A 21560-nucleotide genomic window follows, 5' to 3' on the forward strand; every position below is an offset into this window, starting at 1 on the left:
AATTATATGGCTGTTAAAATTTGAAAGTGAAAGTTTAAGCTACAAATACTCCTGAAGCCTAGCCTTTCCTTACCAGAGGATTTTTGTTTGTTTCATTCTCTGTTCAAAAGAAGGTAGAAGTCCAGGTAGTCAAGAGATAAGACAACCACATTCCATTCTTCTAAGGTGTATGAAGATTATTTTGCACAGGTCCTTGTACAGACTTTGTATAAGTTACAGTTAGTCCTTACAACTCTAAAAAGCTCTGAGTTTATAAGAAAACTGAAGTCCAAAGAGTGTCCAACTAGATCAATTTGCATGGCTAAATAAATGAGTTAGATATATAGATTTCTAAATTTCTGTCCTAAAGTTTGTGCTTTTTTTCTAGACTAACACTTTTTTCTCTTTTTATTTCCTTCCTTTTCTTTGCAATCCCCTTTTTCTTCTTCCTCTCTTCTTCCTCCCACTCTTCCCTCCCTACTTTATTCCCACCTTCCTCCCTTCTTTCTTCCTCTCTTCTTCCTCCCTTCTTCCCTCCCTCCCTCCCTTCCTCCCTCCCTCCCTTCCTTCCTTTCTTCCCTTCTTTCCTTCTTTCCTCTTTCCTTCCTCATTGCATTTTATTAGGGTTTCATACAACATTATGAGTGCGAGGTTATTTTCAAGAGTATAGGCTCTCTCCTAGTGACTATAACACACAATAAAGTGTCTTTTCTCTCTCAGGAATGTAGATAGTGGGGGGGGGGTGTTCCTCATTGGCCCCTACCCCAGCTACCATTGTTCCTTTATAATCCTCAAGGGAATGGTACAGATTCTTAGGGTCATTCCCTCCTGTAGTAATAGGATGTTGACAGATCCAAGATCTTAAATTATTTTTCTTTTGTTTTCAATACATATGTATCTTTATCAAGATTATATTTCTTATTTATGTGTAGGTATGTATGGGTGTATACATGCTATGGTTCATATATGGAGATCAGAGGACAGCTTGAAGGAGTTGGTTCTATCTTTCCATCATGAAGATTCTGGGAATAGAACTTAAATCTTTAGACTTGGAAGCAAATTCATTTAGATTGCTTTCTTTTTAGGTACTCTATTAGAATTTATAATATTCTAAGAAATTATTGAGTATATATATTAACTGAGTGTTAACTTATATATTAAATACTATTCATATATATGTATACTTCTTTAGGTAATCGTCTTTTAACTGGTTCCAGCTGTCTGCAGCTTTGGTGTAATATTAACTCAAGAAAGCAAACTGAAGATGAAAATCCAGATAAAGCAGATCTAAACTTTGGAGATTGGGTGTGCATTTGGCATTGCAAGTAAGTAATTAACTAGACAGTTTAACTGGTAAACCTGTCCTTTATTTTATTTTATTTTTTTGATTTTATAAGTTGGGTGTATATATGAGTTTTTTAGTCTAGTCACTGTGAACAGACACTAGGGCCAAAGGTTACAATAAGTACATAAGTTGTCAGTGAAATAGCTTACTCCATAGATGCTTGCTACTAAGGCTGACAACATAAGTCAGTTCCTGAACCCATGTGGTGGACGAAGAGGACTGAGTCCTCTAAGTTGTCCACACACCCATTTGTCATTTATGTCATGTTGCTGTTGGGCAAGAAAAATGGTATTTGGAAGTAGAGAAATAGATTTCTAAATATAACACCAAAGCTATAAAGTAAAAGAGAGGGAAAATTAATAGGTTTGATTATCCAAACAAAACATTTCTCTAATAAATAAAATATTGAGGTTCTGGAGTTAACACCTTCTTTTAAAAGTAAGATTAGTTAAAAAAGAATAGATCGCTAGTTAACAGTAGTGAGTTCTGAAGATGGGAAGAGAGACTTTTAAAAGTCGCAGTGTGTATAACTAATGGACATTTTAAGAAGCAATTAACTTATTTCTAAATAAAAAATGTGAAGTGTTCAGAAAGAGGAGTATAAGTAATGTTTATTAATAGTGAGTGTTCAAAGTAAAAGGTGAATTGTTGATAAGAACACTAAATTATTAGTATTTTTCTAGGAATTTATAAATACCACCTAGGTTTAAATTTTATATAGTTTGATTAGCGTTTTTCAGGTTTCTGCCATTTCAGCAGATATTTGTTGGTTGCATATCATGTTCCAGGTGTCTGTAAAATTGTTTCAATATTGCATTGAACAGTTAGGGGAAGGTCAGTGTTAGGTAAACTGAAATAATAGGATAGTAAATGGATTTCTTCTTACTCCTGTTATATAAAGTGATAGTAGAGTATTTCAGGTACCAAATGATAGATGTACATACACACACACACACACACACACACACACACACACACACACACATACACATATACACACACACATACTAAAGACAGACTTATATACTAAATTTGCAGAAGAGGTATCATAGGTATAAACATGTTAATATATGGAGGAAGAATACAATTTTTTATAAATAATTTTTTAGAAAAGACTGGGCTTTACTTTTGTGCTCTCTCTGCCTCATATTTGTAGATCAAGATGGGAACTTTCAGCTGTTCTGGCTACCATGCCTTTGTTTTGCCATTTGCTTTTAAGTTATTGAAGAGAGGGTTGCTTATTCTTTCCTATAGGTGTATCCAAAGGTTTCTGTGAAATAAACTGAGGACATAAAATGTACTTTGTGCATTTGTAAGAAGGGAGGGAAGACTTAAGTTCAGCGAATGCAACAGTAACTTAGAATAGGCATGATAACTGTTGATTTGATACTGTTTCTTATTAAGCAAGTAGAAAAGCTTGAGAGCAGAAACTGAAGATTCAGATGACTAGAGTACATCGCAAAGTTCAGTTTTGACCACATTCCTTTTTAGTGATATGCTTAAAACACTGCTTAAGACATTTTTTAGATTAATAAGAACTTTGAAGACAAAAGTAAGCAAGATAAGTGAAAGAGAACGGAAGGTCACATTAGAAAATCAACCTGAAAGAATGAGTGTTATCAAGGACAAGTTCCCTGTGTCTGAGTGTTTAACTTGTGGCTAGAGTGATAAGAGCAGGGTGCAGAGAGATAGAAGGGGATTATTTATACATCACTGTGAAGTCACTTGGGGAAGAGGGAAATGTTTTGCTGTTGCTCAGGCTGATCTTGTATACTAAAGTGATCCTCTAGCCTCAGTCTCCTCAGTAGCTGGAAGTATTAGCATTGCTGCTGTCCTGGTTACTTTTCTGTTGCAGTGACAAAACACCATGACCAAGGCAATTTATAAAAGATCACACCTAATCCTTCACAATCTGTTCCTTCAACCTGTAACCAAGTATTCAAACATGACCTATGGGAGCCATTATCATTCAAACACCATGCCCAGGTGCCTTTGTCTTTATTGTTTACTGTGAAGGAATCAGTAAACTTATGAGGGATTGAATAGGAGTACTGAGTTTTGCTTTGCTTTTAAAAAGAGTAGTTGTTGCTTTAAGAAAAGGCAAGGGCCTTGATATGCTGGCCCTGAACTCACAACCCTACTGCCTCAGTCTCCCAAGTGCTTGCTATGAAATGTAATGCAGCGGTGGGAGGGGAACATGGCTGGCCTTGAGAAATCACTCCAAGTCTTAGACCTGGTATAAGGGAAGTTTATTTGGGAGAAGGGAGAGGATTGAGGACCTGGAGAAGGGCCAGAGGCAGACAAATGGGAGCAGAGCCATGAGGACAGAGAAGGGGCAGACAGAAGGACAGAAAGGCGGGAGAGGGGAGGGAGCTTGGGTGAAGAGCAGTTCTGTAGAGCACACCTGGGGGTGGCAATAATAATAGCAGGTGATGACATAAGCCGATGCTAGGTTCCTGGGAGAAGCAAGTCACCTGTAAGCCAACAGTGCTGGGATTTCAGGCATGCACAACCGTTCATGGCACAGTTTTATAACTTAGTTTAGGAATATCCCAAGATAAACCAGATGAGTAAAAATGAGTGAGCAAGCTGGGGAGATGGCTAAGTTGAGTGAATATTTACTATGCATTTATGAGGAACAGAATTTGGAATTCTTACATCCATATAAAAGACAGACATAGGGGTTTTTTGTTTGTTTTGAACAATTATTATTTATATGATTCTTAGGAAACATTTTATAAATGGTTTTTGAGACAGGTCCTCACCATTACAGCCCTAGCTTACCTGAAGTAGTTACAGTGTAGGCCAAGTTGGTTTCAAAGTTGGTTGCAGTATTCTTAATTCTATCTTTTGAATGCTAGAATTTCCTGCATTTGCATGACTTAGAAATCTATATTTAAAGTTTCTCTTAGTAACTACTTTTTTTTTTGGAATATTCTAAAAGTTAAGTATCAGGAGAAAGTCTCTAGTAAAGCATGTACTTAGCATATACAGGCCCTTGAGTTCATCCCAAACACACACACACACACACACACACACACACACCACACACACACACACACAAAACAAAAAAAAGGAAAAAAACAAAACAAAATTTCTTAGCAGCAACAACAAAAACCTCGTGTGAACCTTTAGGGTTACTAGTAGTACTCTGTAGTTTCAGCTGTGTAGTAGAAACAGGAGGCCTCCTTAACCTGGTGTTTAACCAACCTGAGTTGCAGAGCAAGATCCATCTTATAAGGGGAAAAAGTAAGTGTGAACTGTAACCCAGAATTCTGTAATCATGAGAAATTGCTGGAGTTTAATTTGGAAAGTACTGGTTATTTTGGGCCTAGTTTCCTTGGTGATTATCTCTTACTTTTTTAATTTATAGAACTGCTTCCCAGGTCCACCTAATGAAATTTTCACCAGATGGAGAATTTTTTGCCACTGCTGGAGAGGTAAATTTTGAAAATATTGTTGTCAAACTGTGTGTCTGGGGTATGTGTGTGTGTGTGTGTGTGCACGTGCACACGTGCTACATGTGCAGGTTTGTGCACACAGGATAAAGAGGATAAAGGCCAGAAATCAAGGAGTATCTTTCATGATCAATCTCCACCTTGGTTTTTTTGAGGTTTTTTTTTGAGACAGTATTTTATTGATCCTGGATGTCAGTGTAGCTTAGATTGGCTGTCCAGAAAGCCTCCAGATCTCCTGTCTCTGCTTTATCAATACCAAGTTACAGGGTGGCACCTGACTTTTTTGTATGGGTCCTGTAGAATCAAACGCAGGTTCTTTTGCTTTTTGAGCATACACTCTAACTGTTGAGCTATCTCCAGCCTCCTGTAATTTATTTTTGAACCACATGAACACTAACTTACTTATTCCTTTATTTACTTATCTTAAAACTCTTAATTTCTATAAAAAATTAGATAGAAAAACATCTAAGTATAATGTAAAAAACCATAGATGGAAACAACCTAGATTTAGAGACAGATCTAAGTATAAATATACATTTACCAGTTTCATCTTAGGCAAGTCATTGATACATCTGGCCTTTCTTTTCTGATGGGGATAACAATACCCACTTTGGAGGTCCTTAATCATAGGGTTAATTAAAAGCAGTGGATATGAAGTGACAGGCTAAGTGCCTTGCATGTAGGGTATAATAAGTGAGCAAAAGCTAGTTTATTACCTTTTAGTTAAAATATATGTCTGGCTTGGTTTAAAATATAAGACTTTTTAAAAGGCTCATTAGAGGGAAGTTGGGGACCAGTTTTTTTGTTTTGTTTTTGAACAGACTTTTTTTGTTGTTTTTGTTTTTTTGTTTTTTGAGACAGGGTTTCTCTGTGTAGCCCTGACTGTCCTGGAACTCACTCTGTAGACCAGGCTGGCCTTAAACTCAGAAATCTGCCTGCCTCTGTCTCCCAAGTGCTGGGATTAAAGGTGTGTGCCACCACTGCCCAGCTTTGAATATACTTTTGTTACTGTCAGTTCATTTCATATTTTCTTGAAATTATTTTATTTTCAATTACTGCTATACAAAGCAGATCCTAAACCACTAGTCTAAAATTATTGTTCTCATGGCATGAAGCCTTCTGGAAACAGTATGAGATATTCTTAAGACCCCATAAAGCTTTAGTTATTTACTAATTTAGTAGTTTGAGACAAGGTCTTACTATGAACCTTGGTTACAAAACACTGTGTAGACTAGAATATCCTTAAACTTAAAGAGGTACCTCTGCCTGTGCCTAGTATTGAGATTAAAGGAATGCACCACCATGCCTTGAAATTGTTTTCTTTCTTTTTAAGGAATGAGGTGGAGATGTATATTCTGGCTGAAATTCAAAAATGGAGCCTAATACTAATTTCTTTGTATATTTCCCCTTTATTTCCCAAGCTAAGTACAAATGAGGATGGGCATACAGTACTTGATTTTTAATATTTTTGTGTCTGTGTGTCTGCATATCGGTGTGTGGTTGTATCTATCTGTCTTGTCTGTATACATGCATATAGAGGACAGTTGGTCAGAGTACGTCCTCTCTTGCCATGTGGTTCAGGAGTTGTCAGGTTTTATAGAAATGCCCTAAATAAAATAATTACACAGTATTAGTTATTAAATGACTTTTCATTTTCAATATTTTCTAAAAAATGGATAATTCATGAACTGCCTTGCCATTTATCTCAGTTACCTGGATTCTCTATAATTTGGTGGTAGTATTTTTTCTTGTCTATTTTCTTGTTTTGGATTTGTCTGTGTTAAGACATGGTCTTACTATGTTACCTTGGCAGGCCTGAAGCTCACTATGTAGCTCACAGACAGCTCTTTTTCTGCCTTTCCCAGGATTAGAGGGGTGCGCGCACCATCAGTGCCATCTAGTATTGCACTCTTACTTGAATTTTTGGCTTAAGAGAGGAAAAAAACCCTTAATTTCATTTTTCCTGAATAATGTTTGTTGTTATGTGGTCACTGGATGCTTTTTGGTTTTTCTCCTTAGGATGACTGTCTTCTAAAAGTATGGTATAATGTAGAAAACTGGCGACCAGCTGTTACCTCTCCAGATAAAAATTCAGAAAAACAATCCCAAGGAGAAATTGATTTTTCTTTTGTGTATCTGGCCCATCCACGAGCTGTAAATGGATTTTCCTGGCGTAAAACAAGCAAATATATGCCGAGGTCAGTGTTTTCACTGTGTATTAGAGAACATCACTGACTTTAACTGGTTTTCTTACTTTGAATGTTTGAAGATTAGGGTAACATTCGGTTATGCCAGGGTGTACATGTCTGGATATGGGACAAGTATGGTTAATGCTTAGCATAAAAGCCTCAAAGTGAATTTGAGACTAAGATAATTTATTTCCATATCAGATGTCTCTGTCATGCAGTTCTACATATTTTTCTTTTCTTTGTTTCATGTTTCATTGTATATCTTATACAGATTGCTGTTTGACTCTTGTTTTTGACAGTTACCATCCTCATTTGTACTTGCAGTTCAATCCTCTGGTATCCTTTTTTAAAACCAACCAACCAACCAACCATCAAACATCTTTGAGGAAAATAGAGTTAATTCTTTAAATTATCTTGCCTTGATTTGGGTATTAGTTTAGAAGCTCAGTTTAACTCATACGAGCTCCAAAATATGTGTCTCTTAGTATTTTTTCTTTTCTGTAGTCCTTGAAAAACTTACATAACATAGAATTTTTATGTCTTCGTTCGGGAAGTTACATAGATTTAGTAAGTATATCTACAAATCTGTCTTGTACTACAAAGCAGTGCAGATTTGCTTGTGTATCTCACATTTTCGGTTCTGTTGAGTTTCAGTATTTGAGATGTTCATGTAGGACTGTGGTAAAGTACCCACATCATTTGCTGATTTTATTTTGTTCCTTTGGACCAACAGGATGATTGTCCTAATCCTAGCCCTCCTTCCAAGTTTAGTATAGAAGAGAAACTAGGAAAAGTACTTTTCTGTTCTTATTTTGTGGCAGAGTCTTCAAGCTAAGAGAGAATGATCTGAGTAATCAGTATTGCCAGCTGAAGGAACTATATCTCAGATTCACTTAAGTTCTAGTTCTCTTGCCTACATGCTTTAAAATGTGTTTTGAATAAAATGATCTCATTTTATATGTTAATTCTTCTTTTAAAAGTTATAAATTTGATCATCACAAATTTTTCTTTTAAACCTATTTGAAGAGTACTATTTTATAGAAACGAATTTCTTCTGATATATAATAAATGAATATATTCATTGCCATTGAAATACTAAACAGTCTTATGCATTACTGAAATTTGTGGAATGATTTAGCTTACTTAAGTTTTGATGAAGCTGTGAAGACGGAAGCAGATGGCAAGCTCCTAAAACTGGGACATTTAGGGGTTCCTGCAAATAACAATGAAGCAGTAGTTACTCTTTTACCTTTGGGCCATTTTATTAAGTTATATTCTCTCTCTCTCTCTCTCTCTCTCTCTCTCCCTTTCTCTCTCTCTGTCTCTCTCTCTCTTTCTCTCTCTCTCTAATGTGCCTTTGAAGATCAAACTTAAGATACATATACTCTTAAGAAGTAGAAGCAGGCAGTAGGATCACAGGCTCAAAGTCATTCTTGCTGTAGAGTATATTTGTGGTCAGCCTGGGATACCTGAAACTTTATCTTTAAAAAAAAGTTGAATGCAGAGAGTCTGTTGAATTGAGAATGAACAGTAGACATGTTTGTGTAGTAAGCATATTCTTTACTATTTAAAAAGTGATGAATATAGGTCAGGTAAGAAGGTTTGGTGATATCCTGCAGGAACTTCCAAAAGTTGGTTGAAGATAACAAGTTGCAAAACTATCTTAACTTGTTGTTTCATCAGTATAGGACAAATGTTGGAACTGTGTAATCAATCAGAGTTGCTTTCCGTAAGGTTAAATCTATTGTTTGTTGTTTTGTATGCTGTGTGTACTCTGTATCAATATGATAAACTAGTAGTTCTCAACCTGTGGGTTATGACCCCCTATGTGGAGGAGGAGCAAAGGACTCTTCTACAGGGGTTGCCTAAGACCATCAGAAAACACAGATATTTATATTATGATTCATAATAGTTTCAGAATTTTCAGAATTGCAGTTATGAAGTAGCAATGAAAATAATTTTTATGGTTGGGTTCAGTACAACGTGAGAAATTGTATTAAAGGGTTGCAACATTAGGAAGGTTGAGAAACACTGTGATAGACATTGAGGGAATAATAAACACTGTAGAAGAAATGAGGAAGGGGTGCCCCATTCTATTGTTAGGAAGTACTTAAAGGACATTTTAACTAAGAAGGGAGCAAGGGAGACACTGACAAAGAAATGCAGTCTCTCTATACTCTTTGTATGTTACCTGCCAGCTTTTCACTATAGATATCCTGAGGAGTCACTTGAAGCTATATACATGTAATAAGATTTTTGCACTCTGTTGCTTTTGAGTTGGCACCTCTTTTGACTTGTTTTCTTTCTCTTAAATTTTGTTTCATCTGATTGCTAACTAGTCAACCCTTTAGTTACTGCCTGCTACTCTTCCTTTTTAAGTGTTTCTATTCTGCTAGTTAGTCATTGAGAATATGAACTTTTGGTATTGTATTTTGATTTATTTTCTTATTAAATTTGCTTAGTTTTAATCTTCTTGCTATGGTCTGTATATATGTGAATACATTAGAGGGAGGAAATAAGTATAGGCAAGGGATAGAAGAAAGGAAGGGGAAATGCAAAGAATGGATGAGTGTTACAGTGATGAGGAGTGAGAACCAAGAGGTTCAGGAAGAAATCAAAAGAGGGCATTGCAGAAGGGATGGTGAGGGGCAGATGGAGGGGAGATGAAAACAAAACATGGCCCAGAGAGGCTGAGAGTAGAGGGTGGTGTCAGAGGGCAGAGAAAGGAGGGAATACAGAAGAATAGAGAAGAGGAATACAAAGGAATAGACAGAAATGTGGATGAGAGAGCTAGACGGTAGACGTGAGAGAATGCAAGGGGAAGAGGAAGTTGACAGTATAATCAAGGCAAAACATTGATGTTGCTCTTTTTTTTTTTGGTGCTGGTTCTTTTTAATCACATAGAGATGAATAAGGTGGTTGCTGTAGAATATTTTATTTCATTGCTCTTAGCTTTTCTCCTTTCTGATTTGGTTTTACTGCCCTCCCTCTCTCCCTCCTTCCATCCATTCCTCCTATTTCCCTCCTTCTTTCCTTTCTTTGTATCATTTACTAAATTACCTGATAGAAGATTTCTTTGTTGGTAATAGCTGTATATACTTTTTATTTTGAGGATGTCATAAAAGGAAATAACTGAAAGTCCAGAATTGCTAAGGATGGATGTAGTTTATTCAAGTCTGTCATGAATTCTCTTGAACATCACTGCTTTGGGCCTAGGTAGGCTAGGAGACAATAAGTATTCTATATGCTTATGTCAGTTTCTTAATGACTTTGCAGAAAGTAGAACTTGAACATTAAGAAATAGTTAAAAATAATGGTCATTCACTGAATAGAGAAGTTTTATTAGGAACTTTGTATTTATCAACTGAGGAATTATGGCCTGATCCAAGTCATTGCTAAATCTTTAGATGTAATAAAAAATCTTTAAGATTATTGTAACAAAAATGATTTTCTTCTAGACAGAAGAAAAAGTTGATAAACATTTTCTGTTGTGACATCAATATATACATGTTCTTTTCACTTTTTTTAAAGTTTTTATATGTATGGTAGTTTTATTTTCATGTATGTCTCTATAGTGCCCTTGGAGACCAGAAGAGGGCATTGAGTTCCCTGGAACTGGAGCTAAAAGGACTGGGAATCAAACCCTGGTCTTCAAGAGGAGTGGCCATCTGACTCCTAAACATCTCTTTGGCTCTCTTTTTAATATTAGTTATATGCTTAAATATGTATAGAAACACTGCAGAATGTTTATGATGTGTTATATATATTAGTATTATCTCTAAAATATTTTTATTCTTCAGGGCTTCTGTATGTAATGTACTATTGACTTGCTGTAAAGATAATGTATGTCGTCTTTGGGTAGAAACATTTTTACCAAATGATTGCTTGCTGTATGGAAATGACTGCAACCACTGGTGTGAACCAATTAGTTTAACAAATAATTTCAAGAGAAATGCTTCCAGTAAAGACCGAGTTCAAAGTGCTCTAGAAGTAAGTGTTTTAATTATATTATGTGTTTCCTACAGATTTTAAAACCTTTGTATACAGTGTATTTTTTTCCTTTTTGGCTACACAATAAAATAAGAAGTAGTATATCTTAGGAAGACAATTTCAGAAATGTTCCATTTATGTAACTAAAGAAAATACATTTAAGTAATTTTTGTAACTTATAAGCTTTCTTTAATTATGAGATTAATATTAGCTTAACCAGTTACAAAATGATGGTAATAATTGAATTGGCAAATGTAAAATCTGAGAATTCAAAGATTTGACTATAAAAATATATTTTCTCTTGGGGCATAATATAGATTTGTTTTTTATATTCTACAGTACCATTTGTTATCTTTAGACCCACCAAAACACATCTTTATTTTATAAACATTGATGGTAAAACTTAATTTTTGATGTTTGGGCTAATTGAACAAATTTTGCTCTTTTTAAACAAAGTCTTACATTGTAGCTCCAGGCTGATCTCAGTCTCATGCCAATCATCCTGTCTATGTCTCTTGTGTTCTGGGATTACAAGTGTGAAAAACCATTTCTGATTGAAAATAGAATAGAAATAGTGACTCAATATTTCCTTTCTTTTTCTTTTTTGTTTTACTTTTTGTTTGTTTTGTAGACGAGGCTTCTCTGTGTAGCCTTGGCTATCCTGGAACTCTCTCTGTAGACCAGGTTAGCTTAAACTCGGAGATCCTCCTGGTTCTGCCTCTGCAGGATCCTCTCAGGATCCTCTGCCTCCTAAGTGCTAGGTTTATAGGCATGCATCCCCACACTGACTTCTTATTCTTTTCGTAATAAGACATGAAGTGGCTTAAAAAGGATTTGTCTTTAAACTTGTGTAGTATAGAACAACTTTTCTTTTTCTCTTTTTGTGTTTGAACAGGGTCTCACTATGTAGCTCTAGCTGTCCTGGAACTCATTATGTAGAGCAGGCTGGACTGGAAGTCATAGAGTTGATGGCTCAGAGTATAATCAAGATGTGTGGCATATACAGTAGCTTTGTATATTAATCATATAACAAAAAGTGTTAGACTAGGAATCTATGTTCTATTCTGATTCTTACTAGCTTGATAACCTTAATTAGGTTCTATATGAATTATTTCATGCTATGAAATATTAAAATAGCAATGTTTAAATTGGATGCCATATGAGGTCAGATACAATGATCTCTGAAAAATGATGCTTTTAAAAAAATTGGATAACTTGGTATATCATGGCAATATCATTCATAATTACAGGGAGAAAGTTGTGGGCAAAGACAACAAGCATACAGATCTTGGTTGGTATTTTGTTTTATTTTTAGAGAAAAGGCTTCATTATTTAGAATTGGCTACCTCATTGTATAGACCAGGCTAGCTTAGAACTCAGTCAGAAGTCTTCCTGCCTTTCTCCCAGGTACTAAGATTCAAGTGTCCACTACTATGTCCATTTCATTGATTTTTTTTCAAGTTTTTGATTGTTTATTTTGATTTTTTTGTTTACTTTACTTTTAAGTTCTGGAAATTGATTTTAGATGTTGAAAAGCAAATGTGAAAAGAGTAGGCCAGATTCTGACTCTTCAAGATTCAAATTTGATATACAAAAAAATGGAGAGTTTTTTTTTGTTTTTTACACATATAATTACATAAAATAGCATTTTTATTCATTCTGAAAATCATACTGTAGCAGTCCTTTTACTTTGTTTTTATTTATACAGGTAAATCTGAGACCTTTCCGTAGAGGTCGGAGTAGATCACTTGCTCTTGTAGCACATACTGGCTATCTGCCACATCAGCAGGATCCTCACCATGTCCACAGGAACACGCCTCTGCATGCCAATGCACTGTGTCACTTTCATATTGCAGCCAGCATCAACCCAGCCACAGGTAATTAACTACCACACCATCTGGATACCTGTGAATTAAGTACTTATCACTTCAGTAAATATTTTCTATGAGTATAAAAACAGGGGCCACAGATGATCCATTTAAAGTAGTATCTAAAAGTGTGTGTGGTTTTTTTTTTTAAAGGTAATGCGTAATTAATACCACATTTATGGAAGGTGGAAATAAATGACTCCTTTGACCTTTACAATCTAGTCTCTTTCTCTAGAACAAAAAAACAGGTATTTTTTTAATATCTTGCAGAATATAGTCCCTCCTTCTCTTTTCCTATCTTTTCTCTTTTCTTTTTTTTTTTTATTGGATGTTTTATTTACATTTCATATGTTGTCCCCTTACCCCATCTCCCACCCACCCAGGAACCCCCTATCCCCTAACCCCTCCTCCTTCTTCTCTGTGGATGTAACCCCTACCTACGCCCCCACTCCCACCTACCCACCCTCAAATTCCCACCCCCTGGGGCGTCCAGCCTTCATGAGGTCAAGGATCTCTTCTTCCACCTATGCCCAGCAGGGCCCTCCACTCTTACATATATAGCTGAAGCCATGGATCCCTCCCTAAGTGCTCCCAGGCTGGTGGTTTAGACCCTGGGAGCTGTGGTTGGTTGGTATTGTTGCTCTCCTCATGGGGCCACAAACCCTTTCAGCTCCAATGGTCTTCACTCTAACTCCTCCATTGGGAACTCCGTGATCAGTTCAATGGCTAGTTGTGAGCATCTGCCTCTGAGTATGTCAGACTCTTGCAGACCTCTGAGGAGACATCCATATCAGGCTCTTATCAGCATGCACTTCCTGACTTCCACATCAGCATCTATCTTTGGTGACTGCACATGGGATGGATACTCAGGTGGAATGTTCTTCAGACGGCCCCTCCTTCAGTTTCTGTCCCTCACTTTGTCTTCATATTTGCTCCCTTGAGAATTTTGTTGCTCCTTCTAAGAAGGACCGAATCACCCCCACTTGGTCTTCCTTCTTCATGAGCTTCATGTGGCCGGTGAGTTGAATCTTGGACATTTCAAGGTTCTGGGCTAATATCCAATAATCAGTGAGTGAATACCATGTGTGTTCTTTTGTGATTGGCTTACCTCACTCAGGATGATAATTTCTAGTTCCATCCATTTACCTAGGAAACTCTCAAATTCATTGTTTTTAATAGCTGAGTAATACTCCATTGTGTAAATATACCACATTTTTTGAATCCATTCCTCAGTTGAAGGACATCTGGGTTCTTTCCAGCTCCTGGCTATTATAAATAAGGCTGCTATGAACATAGTTGAGCATATGTCCTTGTTATATGTTTGAGCATCTTCTGGGTATATGCCTAGGAGTGGTATAGCTGGATCCTCAGGTACTGCTATGTCCAATTTTCTGAGGAACCGCCAGACTGATTTCCAAAGTGGTTGCACCATCTTGCAGTCCCACCAACAATGGAGGAGTGTTCTTCTTTCTCCACACCCTCGCCAGCATCTACTATCACCTGAGTTTTTAATCTTAGCCATTCTGACTGGTGTGAGATGGAATCTCAGGGTTGTTTTGATTTGCATTTCCCTGACGACTAAGGATACTGAACATTTCCTTAGGTGCTTCTCGGCCATTCAAGTTTCCTCTGTTGAAAATTCTTTGTTAAGCTCTATACCCCATTTTTTAATAGGCTTATTTGGTTGTCTGGAGTCTAATTTCTTGAGTTCTTTGTATATATTGGATATTAGCCCTCTATCAGATGTAGGATTGGTAAAGATCTTTTCCCAATTTGTTGGTTGTCGTTTTGTCCTATTGACAGTGTCCTTTGCCTTACAGAAACTTTGTAATTTTATGAAGTCCCATTTGTCAATTCTTAGAGCATATGCCATTGGTGTTCTGTTCAGGAACTTTTCCCCTGTGCCCAAGTATTCGAGGCTCTTCTCTTCTATTAGTTTCAGTGTATCTGGTTTTATGTGGAGGTCTTTTATCCACTTAGACTTGAGCTTTGTACAAGGAGATAAGAATGGATCAATTTTCATTCTTCTACATGTTGTCCTCCAGTTGAACCAGCATCATTTGTTGAAAGTGCTGTCCTTTTCCCACTGGACAGTTTTATCTCCTTTGTCAAAGATCAAGTGGCCATAGGTGTGTGGGTTCATTTCTGGGTCTTCAATTCTATTCCATTGATCTTCCTGCCTGTCTCTGTACCAATACCAGGTAGTTTTTATCACTATTGCTCTGTAGTACAGCTTGAGGTCAGGGATGGTGATTCCTCCAGAAGTTCTTTTATTGTTGAGAATAGTTTTCGCTATCTTGGGTTTTTTGTTATTCCATATGAATTTGAGAATTTCCTTTTCTAACTCTGTGAAGAATTGAGTTGGGATTTTAATGGGAATTGCATTGAATCTGTAGATTGCCTTTGGCAAGATGGCCATTTTTATTATATTAATCCTGCCAATCCATGAGCATGGGAGATCTTTCCATCTTCTGAGATCTTCTTCGATTTCTTTCATCAGGGACTTGAAGTTCTTGTCATACAGGTCTTTCACTTGCTTGGTTAGATTCACACCAAGGTATTTTATATTATTTGCGACTATTGTGAAGGGTGTCATTTCCCTAATTTCTTTTTCAGTCTGTTTATCTTTCATGTAGAGGAAGGCTACTGATTTGTTTGAGTTGATTTTATAACCAGCCACTTTGCTGAAGTTGTTTATCAGGTTTAGGAGTTCTCTGGTGGAAGTTTGGGGGTCACTTAAGTATACTATCATATCATCTGCAAATAGTGATATTTCGACTTCTTCCTTTCCTATTTGTATCCCTTTGACTTCTTTTTGTTGTCTAATTGCTCTGGCTAGGACTTCCAGTACTATATTGAATAAGTAGGGGGAGAGTGGGCAGCCTTGTCTAGTCCCTGATCTTAGTGGGATTGCTTCAAGTTTCTCTCCATTTAGTTTGATGTTGGCTACTGGTTTGCTGTAAATTGCTTTTACTATGTTTAGGTAGGGGCCTTGAATTCCTGATCTTTCCAAGACTTTTATCATGAAGGGATGTTGAATTTTGTCAAATGCTTTCTCAGCATCTAGTGAGATGACCATGTGGTTTTTTCCTTTGAGTTTGTTTATATAGATGATTACATTGATGGATTTCCGAATATTGAACCATCCCTGCATTCCTGGGATAAAACCTACTTGATCATGATGGATGATTGTTTTGATGTGTTCTTGGATTCGGTTTACTAGAATTTTATTGAGTGTTTTTGCATCAATGTTCATAAGGGAGATTGGTCTGAAGTTCTCTTTCTTTGTCGGGTCTTTGTGGGGTTTGGGTATGAGTGTAATTGTAGCTTCATAGAACAAATTGGGTAGTGTTCCTTCTGTTTCTATTTTGTGGAATAGTTTGAAGAGAATTGGTATTAGGTCTTCCTTGAAGGTCTGATAGAATTCAGCACTAAAGCCAACTGGTCCTGGCCTTTTTTTGGTGGGGAGACTTTTAATGACTGCTGCTATTTCCTTAGGGGTTATGGGACTCTTTAGATGGTTTATCTGATCCTGATTTAACTTTGGTACCTGGTATCTGTCTAGGAAGTTGTCCATTTCATCTAGGTTTTCCAGTTTTGTTGAGTATAGGCCTTTGTAGTAGAATCTGATGATTTTTTAAATTTCTTCAGTTTCTGTTGTTATGTCTCCCTTTTCAGTTCTGATTTTATTAATTTGGGTACTGTCTCTGTGCCCTCTGGTTAATCTGGCTAAGGGTTTATCTATCTTGTTGATTTTCTCAAAGAACCAGCTCCTGGTTTTGTTGATATTTTGTATTGTTCTTTCTGTTTCTACTTGGTTGATTTCAACCCTGAGTTTGATTATTTCCTGCCTTCTACTCCTCCTGGGTGTATTTGCTTCTTTTTGTTCTAGAGTTTTTAGTTGTGCAGTCAAGTTGTTAGTGTGTGCTCTCTCCAGTTTCTTTTTGTAGGCACTTAGAGCTATGAGCTTTCCTCTTAGCACTGTCTTCCTGGAGTCCCACAAGTTTTGGTATGATGTGTCCTCATTTTCATTGAATTCTAAAAAGTCTTTAATTTCTTTCTTTATTTCTTCCTTTACCAAGTCATCATTGAGTACAGAGTTGTTCAGTTTCCATGTGCATGTGGGTTTTCCATTGTTTTTGTCATTATTAAAGACCAGTCTTAGTCCGTGGTGATCTGATAAGATGCAAGGGATTATTTCAATCTTTTTGTATCTGTAGAGGCCTGTTTTGTGACCAATTATATGGTCTTTTTTGGAGAAGGTACCATGAGGTGCTGAGAAAAAGGTACATTCTTTTGTTTTAGGATGAAATGTTCTATAGATGTCTGTTAAGTCCATTTGGTTCATAACTTCTGTTAATGTCAAAGTGTCTCGGTTTAGTTTCTGTTTCCGTGATCTGTCCATTGCTGAGAGTGGGGTGTTGAAATCCCCCACTATTATTGTGTGAGGTATAATGTGTGTTTTGAGCTTTAGTAAAGTTTCTTTTATGTGTGTAGGTGCCCTTGCATTTGGAGCATAGATGTTCAGAATTGAGAGTTCTCCTTGATAGATTTTTCCTTTGATGAGTATGAAGTGTCCTTTCTTATATTTTTTGATTACTTTTGGTTGAAAGTCGATTTTATTTGATATTAGAATGGCTACTCCATCTTGTTTCTTGGGACCATTGGCTTGGAAAATTGTTTTCCACCCTTTTATTCTGAGGTAGTGTCTGTCTTTGTTACTGAGGTACGTTTCTTGTTTGCAGCAAAATTCTGGGTCCTATTTGTGTATCTAGTCTGATAGTCTGCGTCTTTTTATTGGGGAATTGAGACCATTGATGTTAAGAGATATTAAGGAAAAATGATTGTGGCTTCCTTTTATTTTTGTTATTAGAGGTAGAATCTTCTTTTGGGGTTGTTTGAAGATTACTTCCTTGCTTTTTCTAGGTTGTAGTTTCCCTCCTTGTGTTGTTGTTTTCCATCAATTATCCTTTTAAGTGCTGGGTTTGTGGAAAGATATTGTGCAAATTTGGTTTTGTCATGGAATATCTTGGTTTCACCATGTATAGTGATGGAGGGTTTTGCTGGGTATAGTAGTCTGGGGTGGCAATTGTGTTCTCTTAGGGTCTGTATGATGTCAGTCCAGGCTCTTCTGGCTTTTATAGTCTCTGGTGAGAAGTCTGGTGTAATTCTTATAGGTCTGCCTTTGTATGTTACTTGACCTTTTTCCCTTACTGCTTTTAGTATTTATTCTTTGTTTTGTGCATCTGATGTTTTGATTACTATGTGACGGGAGGTATTTCTTTTCTGGTCTAGTCTATTTGGTGTTCTGTAGGCTTCTTGTATGTTCATGGGCATCTTGTTCTTTTGGTTAGGGGAAGTTTTCCTCAATAATTTTGTTGAAGATATTTACTGGTCCTTTAAGTTGGGAATCTTCATTCTCAGCTATACCTATTATCCTTAGGTTTGGTCTTCTCATTGTGTCCTGGATTTCCTGGATGTTTTGAGTTAGGAGTCTTTTGCATTTTGCATTTTCTTTGACAACTGTGTCAATGTTTTCCATAGTATCTTCTGCATTTGAGATTCTCTCTTCTATCTCTTGTATTCGGTTGGTGATGCTTGCGTCTGTGACTCCTGATCTCTTTCTTAGGTTTTCTGTCTTTATGGTTGTCTCCCTTTGAGCTTTCTTTATTATTTCTGTTTCCATTTTCAGATCCTGAATTTTTTTGTTTAATTCTTTCTTTGTGTTTTCTTGCATTTCTTTAAGGGATTTCTGTGATTCCTCATTAAGGGCTTCTACCTGTTTACTTGTACTCTCCTGTATTTCTTTAAGGGAGTTACTTAGGTCCTTCTTATAATCCTCTATCATCATGAGAAGTCATTTTAATTCTATATCCTGCTTTTCTGGTGTGATGGGCTGTCCAGGGCTTGCTATATTGGGAGAACTGGGTACTGTTGATGCCAAGAAACTTTGGTTTCTTTTGCTTATGTTCTTGCATTTGCCTTTCGCCATCTGGTTAACTTTAGTGTTACCTGCCCTCACTGTGTAAGACTGGAGTCTGTATTTCCAGTTTTCTCGCTTGTGGCAGAGCTCCTCAGAGTCCAGATGTCTCTGTGGTCTTATGATCCTAATCTCCTGGGTGGAAGAACTCCTGGGACTCAGGCCACCTCTTGGATCTGGAAATCCTTCTGCTCTGGGTGCAGTGGTTCCTCTAGGATGGCTCAGGATATGATGTCTCCCAAGTGCAAACCACCTCGGTGTCTGCTGCTCTGAGTGCAGTGGCTCCTCAGCTGCTCTGAGTGCAGTGGCTCCTCTAGGATGGCTGAGGATTCAGTATCTTCACAGGAGCAGACCAACTCTGTGTCTGCCCCAGCCCAAAGGACCAGGCAGGGGTGGAAGGGAAGTGGAATTCCAGAGGGGTGGGGTTTGGGTAGCTGGTAGGTCCTGAATGTCCCTGACTCCCAGATGTAACTCTGGGGCTTATGGAGTGAGATGGAGTTCTTACCGGCTGCTCAGAGTGCAGTGGCTCCTCTAGGATGGCTCAGGATTCAGTATCTCCACAGGAGCAGACCAACTCTGTGTCTGCCCCAGCCCAAAGGACCAGGCAGGGGCGGAAGGGAAGTCCTATCTTTTTTCTTTACTCTCCCTCACCCTTCCCTCTTTTGAGACAGAGTCTCGTTATATAGCCAAGGCTGGCCTTGATATTATAGATATTCTTAAGCATCAATTAAGCAGAACATATTTCCATGGAGCTGAAATTGCAGCATTCTATTTTCAAGGAAATATAACAATGGAATTATCAGTTAATTACTTGAATAGAATTCTGTCTACCAGAGTGAGCCCTGCTAAGTCAAAGCATAGAAATAGTTTTATTTGGTTGACTGTAATCTTAATTGTAAAAGTATCTATGAACCAAGAAAAATATATCAGAATATCAAATCATCTTTACTATAAAGTTATTTAGTTTTGGGAAAAATCACCTTTATCAAATACATAATATTGGCATTGCTTATAAACCAGTTACCTATAAAGTCAGTGGCATATTTTTGAAAGCCCCTGTTGAGTCAAGGGCAGTATTAGGTTGCAGTGTAGCTTGGTGGTAATGTGATTTTCTAGCATGAATGAGGCCCTTGCTTTGATTTGCAGCACCCCAGTTAGAGACGGGAGGAGATGTCAGGGACATCCCTGCTTATACACTGAAGACCTAAAATCAGTCATAGGCTTAAAATCAGCAATAGGCCTGTCATACATGTATACTAACACCAAGTCTTGGGTCTCTATGGAACAACATTGAAACAGATGGCTATAAGCTATTGTAAACAGGCAGCTTTTGTGGAAATTTACCAGCCTGAGTAGTCATAGACCTTGTAAATAGGTAGCCTTGGAGGATATTACCAACTTAGATAAGGACAAGTGAATCATAGGCGGAGTCATAGTGACCTGTCCCCTGAACCTTCACCCATCCGATACCCCGTTCTGAAAGATAACTGTACTCCCCCTGAACACCCACGCTCCGGTGTCATCCCCTTCCCCACGGCCTGCCTTTTTGTGTTTATAACCCCTGTGTGAATAAGTAAAAATTACGATTTGATTTTAAAAATTAAATTAAAAAGAAAGCCCAAATTCTCACTTTAAAGAAAAAAGCCTAAGAGATTATTGAGAGAAAAGCCCTGAGTTTGAGTGTGGCATCTCCTTGACAAGCTTCCAATAAGGAGAACTAAAACTTTCTTTAAGTTACAGATCACCTGGGAAAACTGTGGTGGTTTAAATAAGAATGGCTACCACAGTCTCATATTTGAATGCCTAGTCACTAAGGAGTGGCACTATTTGAAAGATTAGATGGATTAGGAGTGTCCCTGTTGAAGGAAGTGTTTCACTGGGCTTGGGCTTTGAGGTTTGAAAAGCCCATGCTAGGCTAGCTCTCTGCCTACAGAACAGAATGTAGAACTCTCAGCTTCTTCTCCAGCACCTGTATGCCACCATGCTCCCTGCCATAGTAATAGTGCACTAACCTCTGAAACTATAAGCCAGCCCCAGTTAAATGCTTCTTTTATAAAAGTTGCCTTGTCATGATGTCTCTTAATAGCAATAGAACAGTAATTAAGACAAAATCATATAACATGTCAAGGCAAAATATTGGTGAATCTCATTTCTAGTTCTTATATCTTCTCCATGAAAGTTTGTTACAAAAATAACATTATGTTCCTTGGGTCGGGTATTGATGTACAAAAGGCTGAGTTTTCTCTAGTTAGAATACTTTGCTAAAAGCCAGCAGAATTTCTTCTCTTATATACTTAACAGTTGTTGTAATGCCTATTGTCAGTTATCGGCAATATAATCTCATTCGAATTTGTGTAAGTCAAAGATGAGAAAACTTTTACCATAACTTCTTGGAGAAGTGCCATTTCAGTCCCCAGCTTTACCCTGGATCAATGAAATTGGCAATTCAGCTGTTTGGGGCTTTTAGTTAGTTGCTTACTCTATACCAGTGTAGAAATTAAAGATAGTGTTAGGAAATGGAGGGAAAGTGATACTTTAAATAGCTGTCATCCTGCTCTCAAAGTCTGTAATCGGATGTAGAATAGGTAAATAAATAATCAATATAATTGTTACTGTATATGTATAAATAGAACCTCTTGGATTGGATTCATTAGAACTTGCCTCTGATAGTAGAATCAAGGGAAAAGTTCTTTCTGTTACAATTTATCTTTTCTAGTATTGTTTCTACTTTTGTCTCAATGATAGATAAAT

General features: G+C 37.2%; 1 protein-coding gene across 2 annotated transcripts in view; it reads left to right on the forward strand.

Annotated features, from left to right (window-relative positions):
- The window catches only part of Dmxl1 (Dmx like 1), a 152745-nt gene that overhangs the window by 18906 nt on the left and 112279 nt on the right, over window positions 1-21560 (forward strand). The window contains exons 5-9 of one of the 2 annotated variants that reach the window (XM_028777140.1): window positions 1172-1304; window positions 4698-4764; window positions 6802-6980; window positions 10772-10961; window positions 12670-12838. In XM_028777140.1, coding sequence (XP_028632973.1) covers window positions 1172-1304; window positions 4698-4764; window positions 6802-6980; window positions 10772-10961; window positions 12670-12838 — 738 coding nt within the window. Of the gene's footprint in view, window positions 1-1171; window positions 1305-4697; window positions 4765-6801; window positions 6981-10771; window positions 10962-12669; window positions 12839-21560 lie in introns of those variants that run through there. The other variant, XM_028777141.1, reaches the window with a different exon arrangement.

Source organism: Grammomys surdaster, unplaced genomic scaffold (assembly GCF_004785775.1).
Source record: "Grammomys surdaster isolate TR1022 unplaced genomic scaffold, NIH_TR_1.0 278, whole genome shotgun sequence".
In the NCBI taxonomy this organism is placed as follows: domain Eukaryota; kingdom Metazoa; phylum Chordata; class Mammalia; order Rodentia; family Muridae; genus Grammomys; species Grammomys surdaster.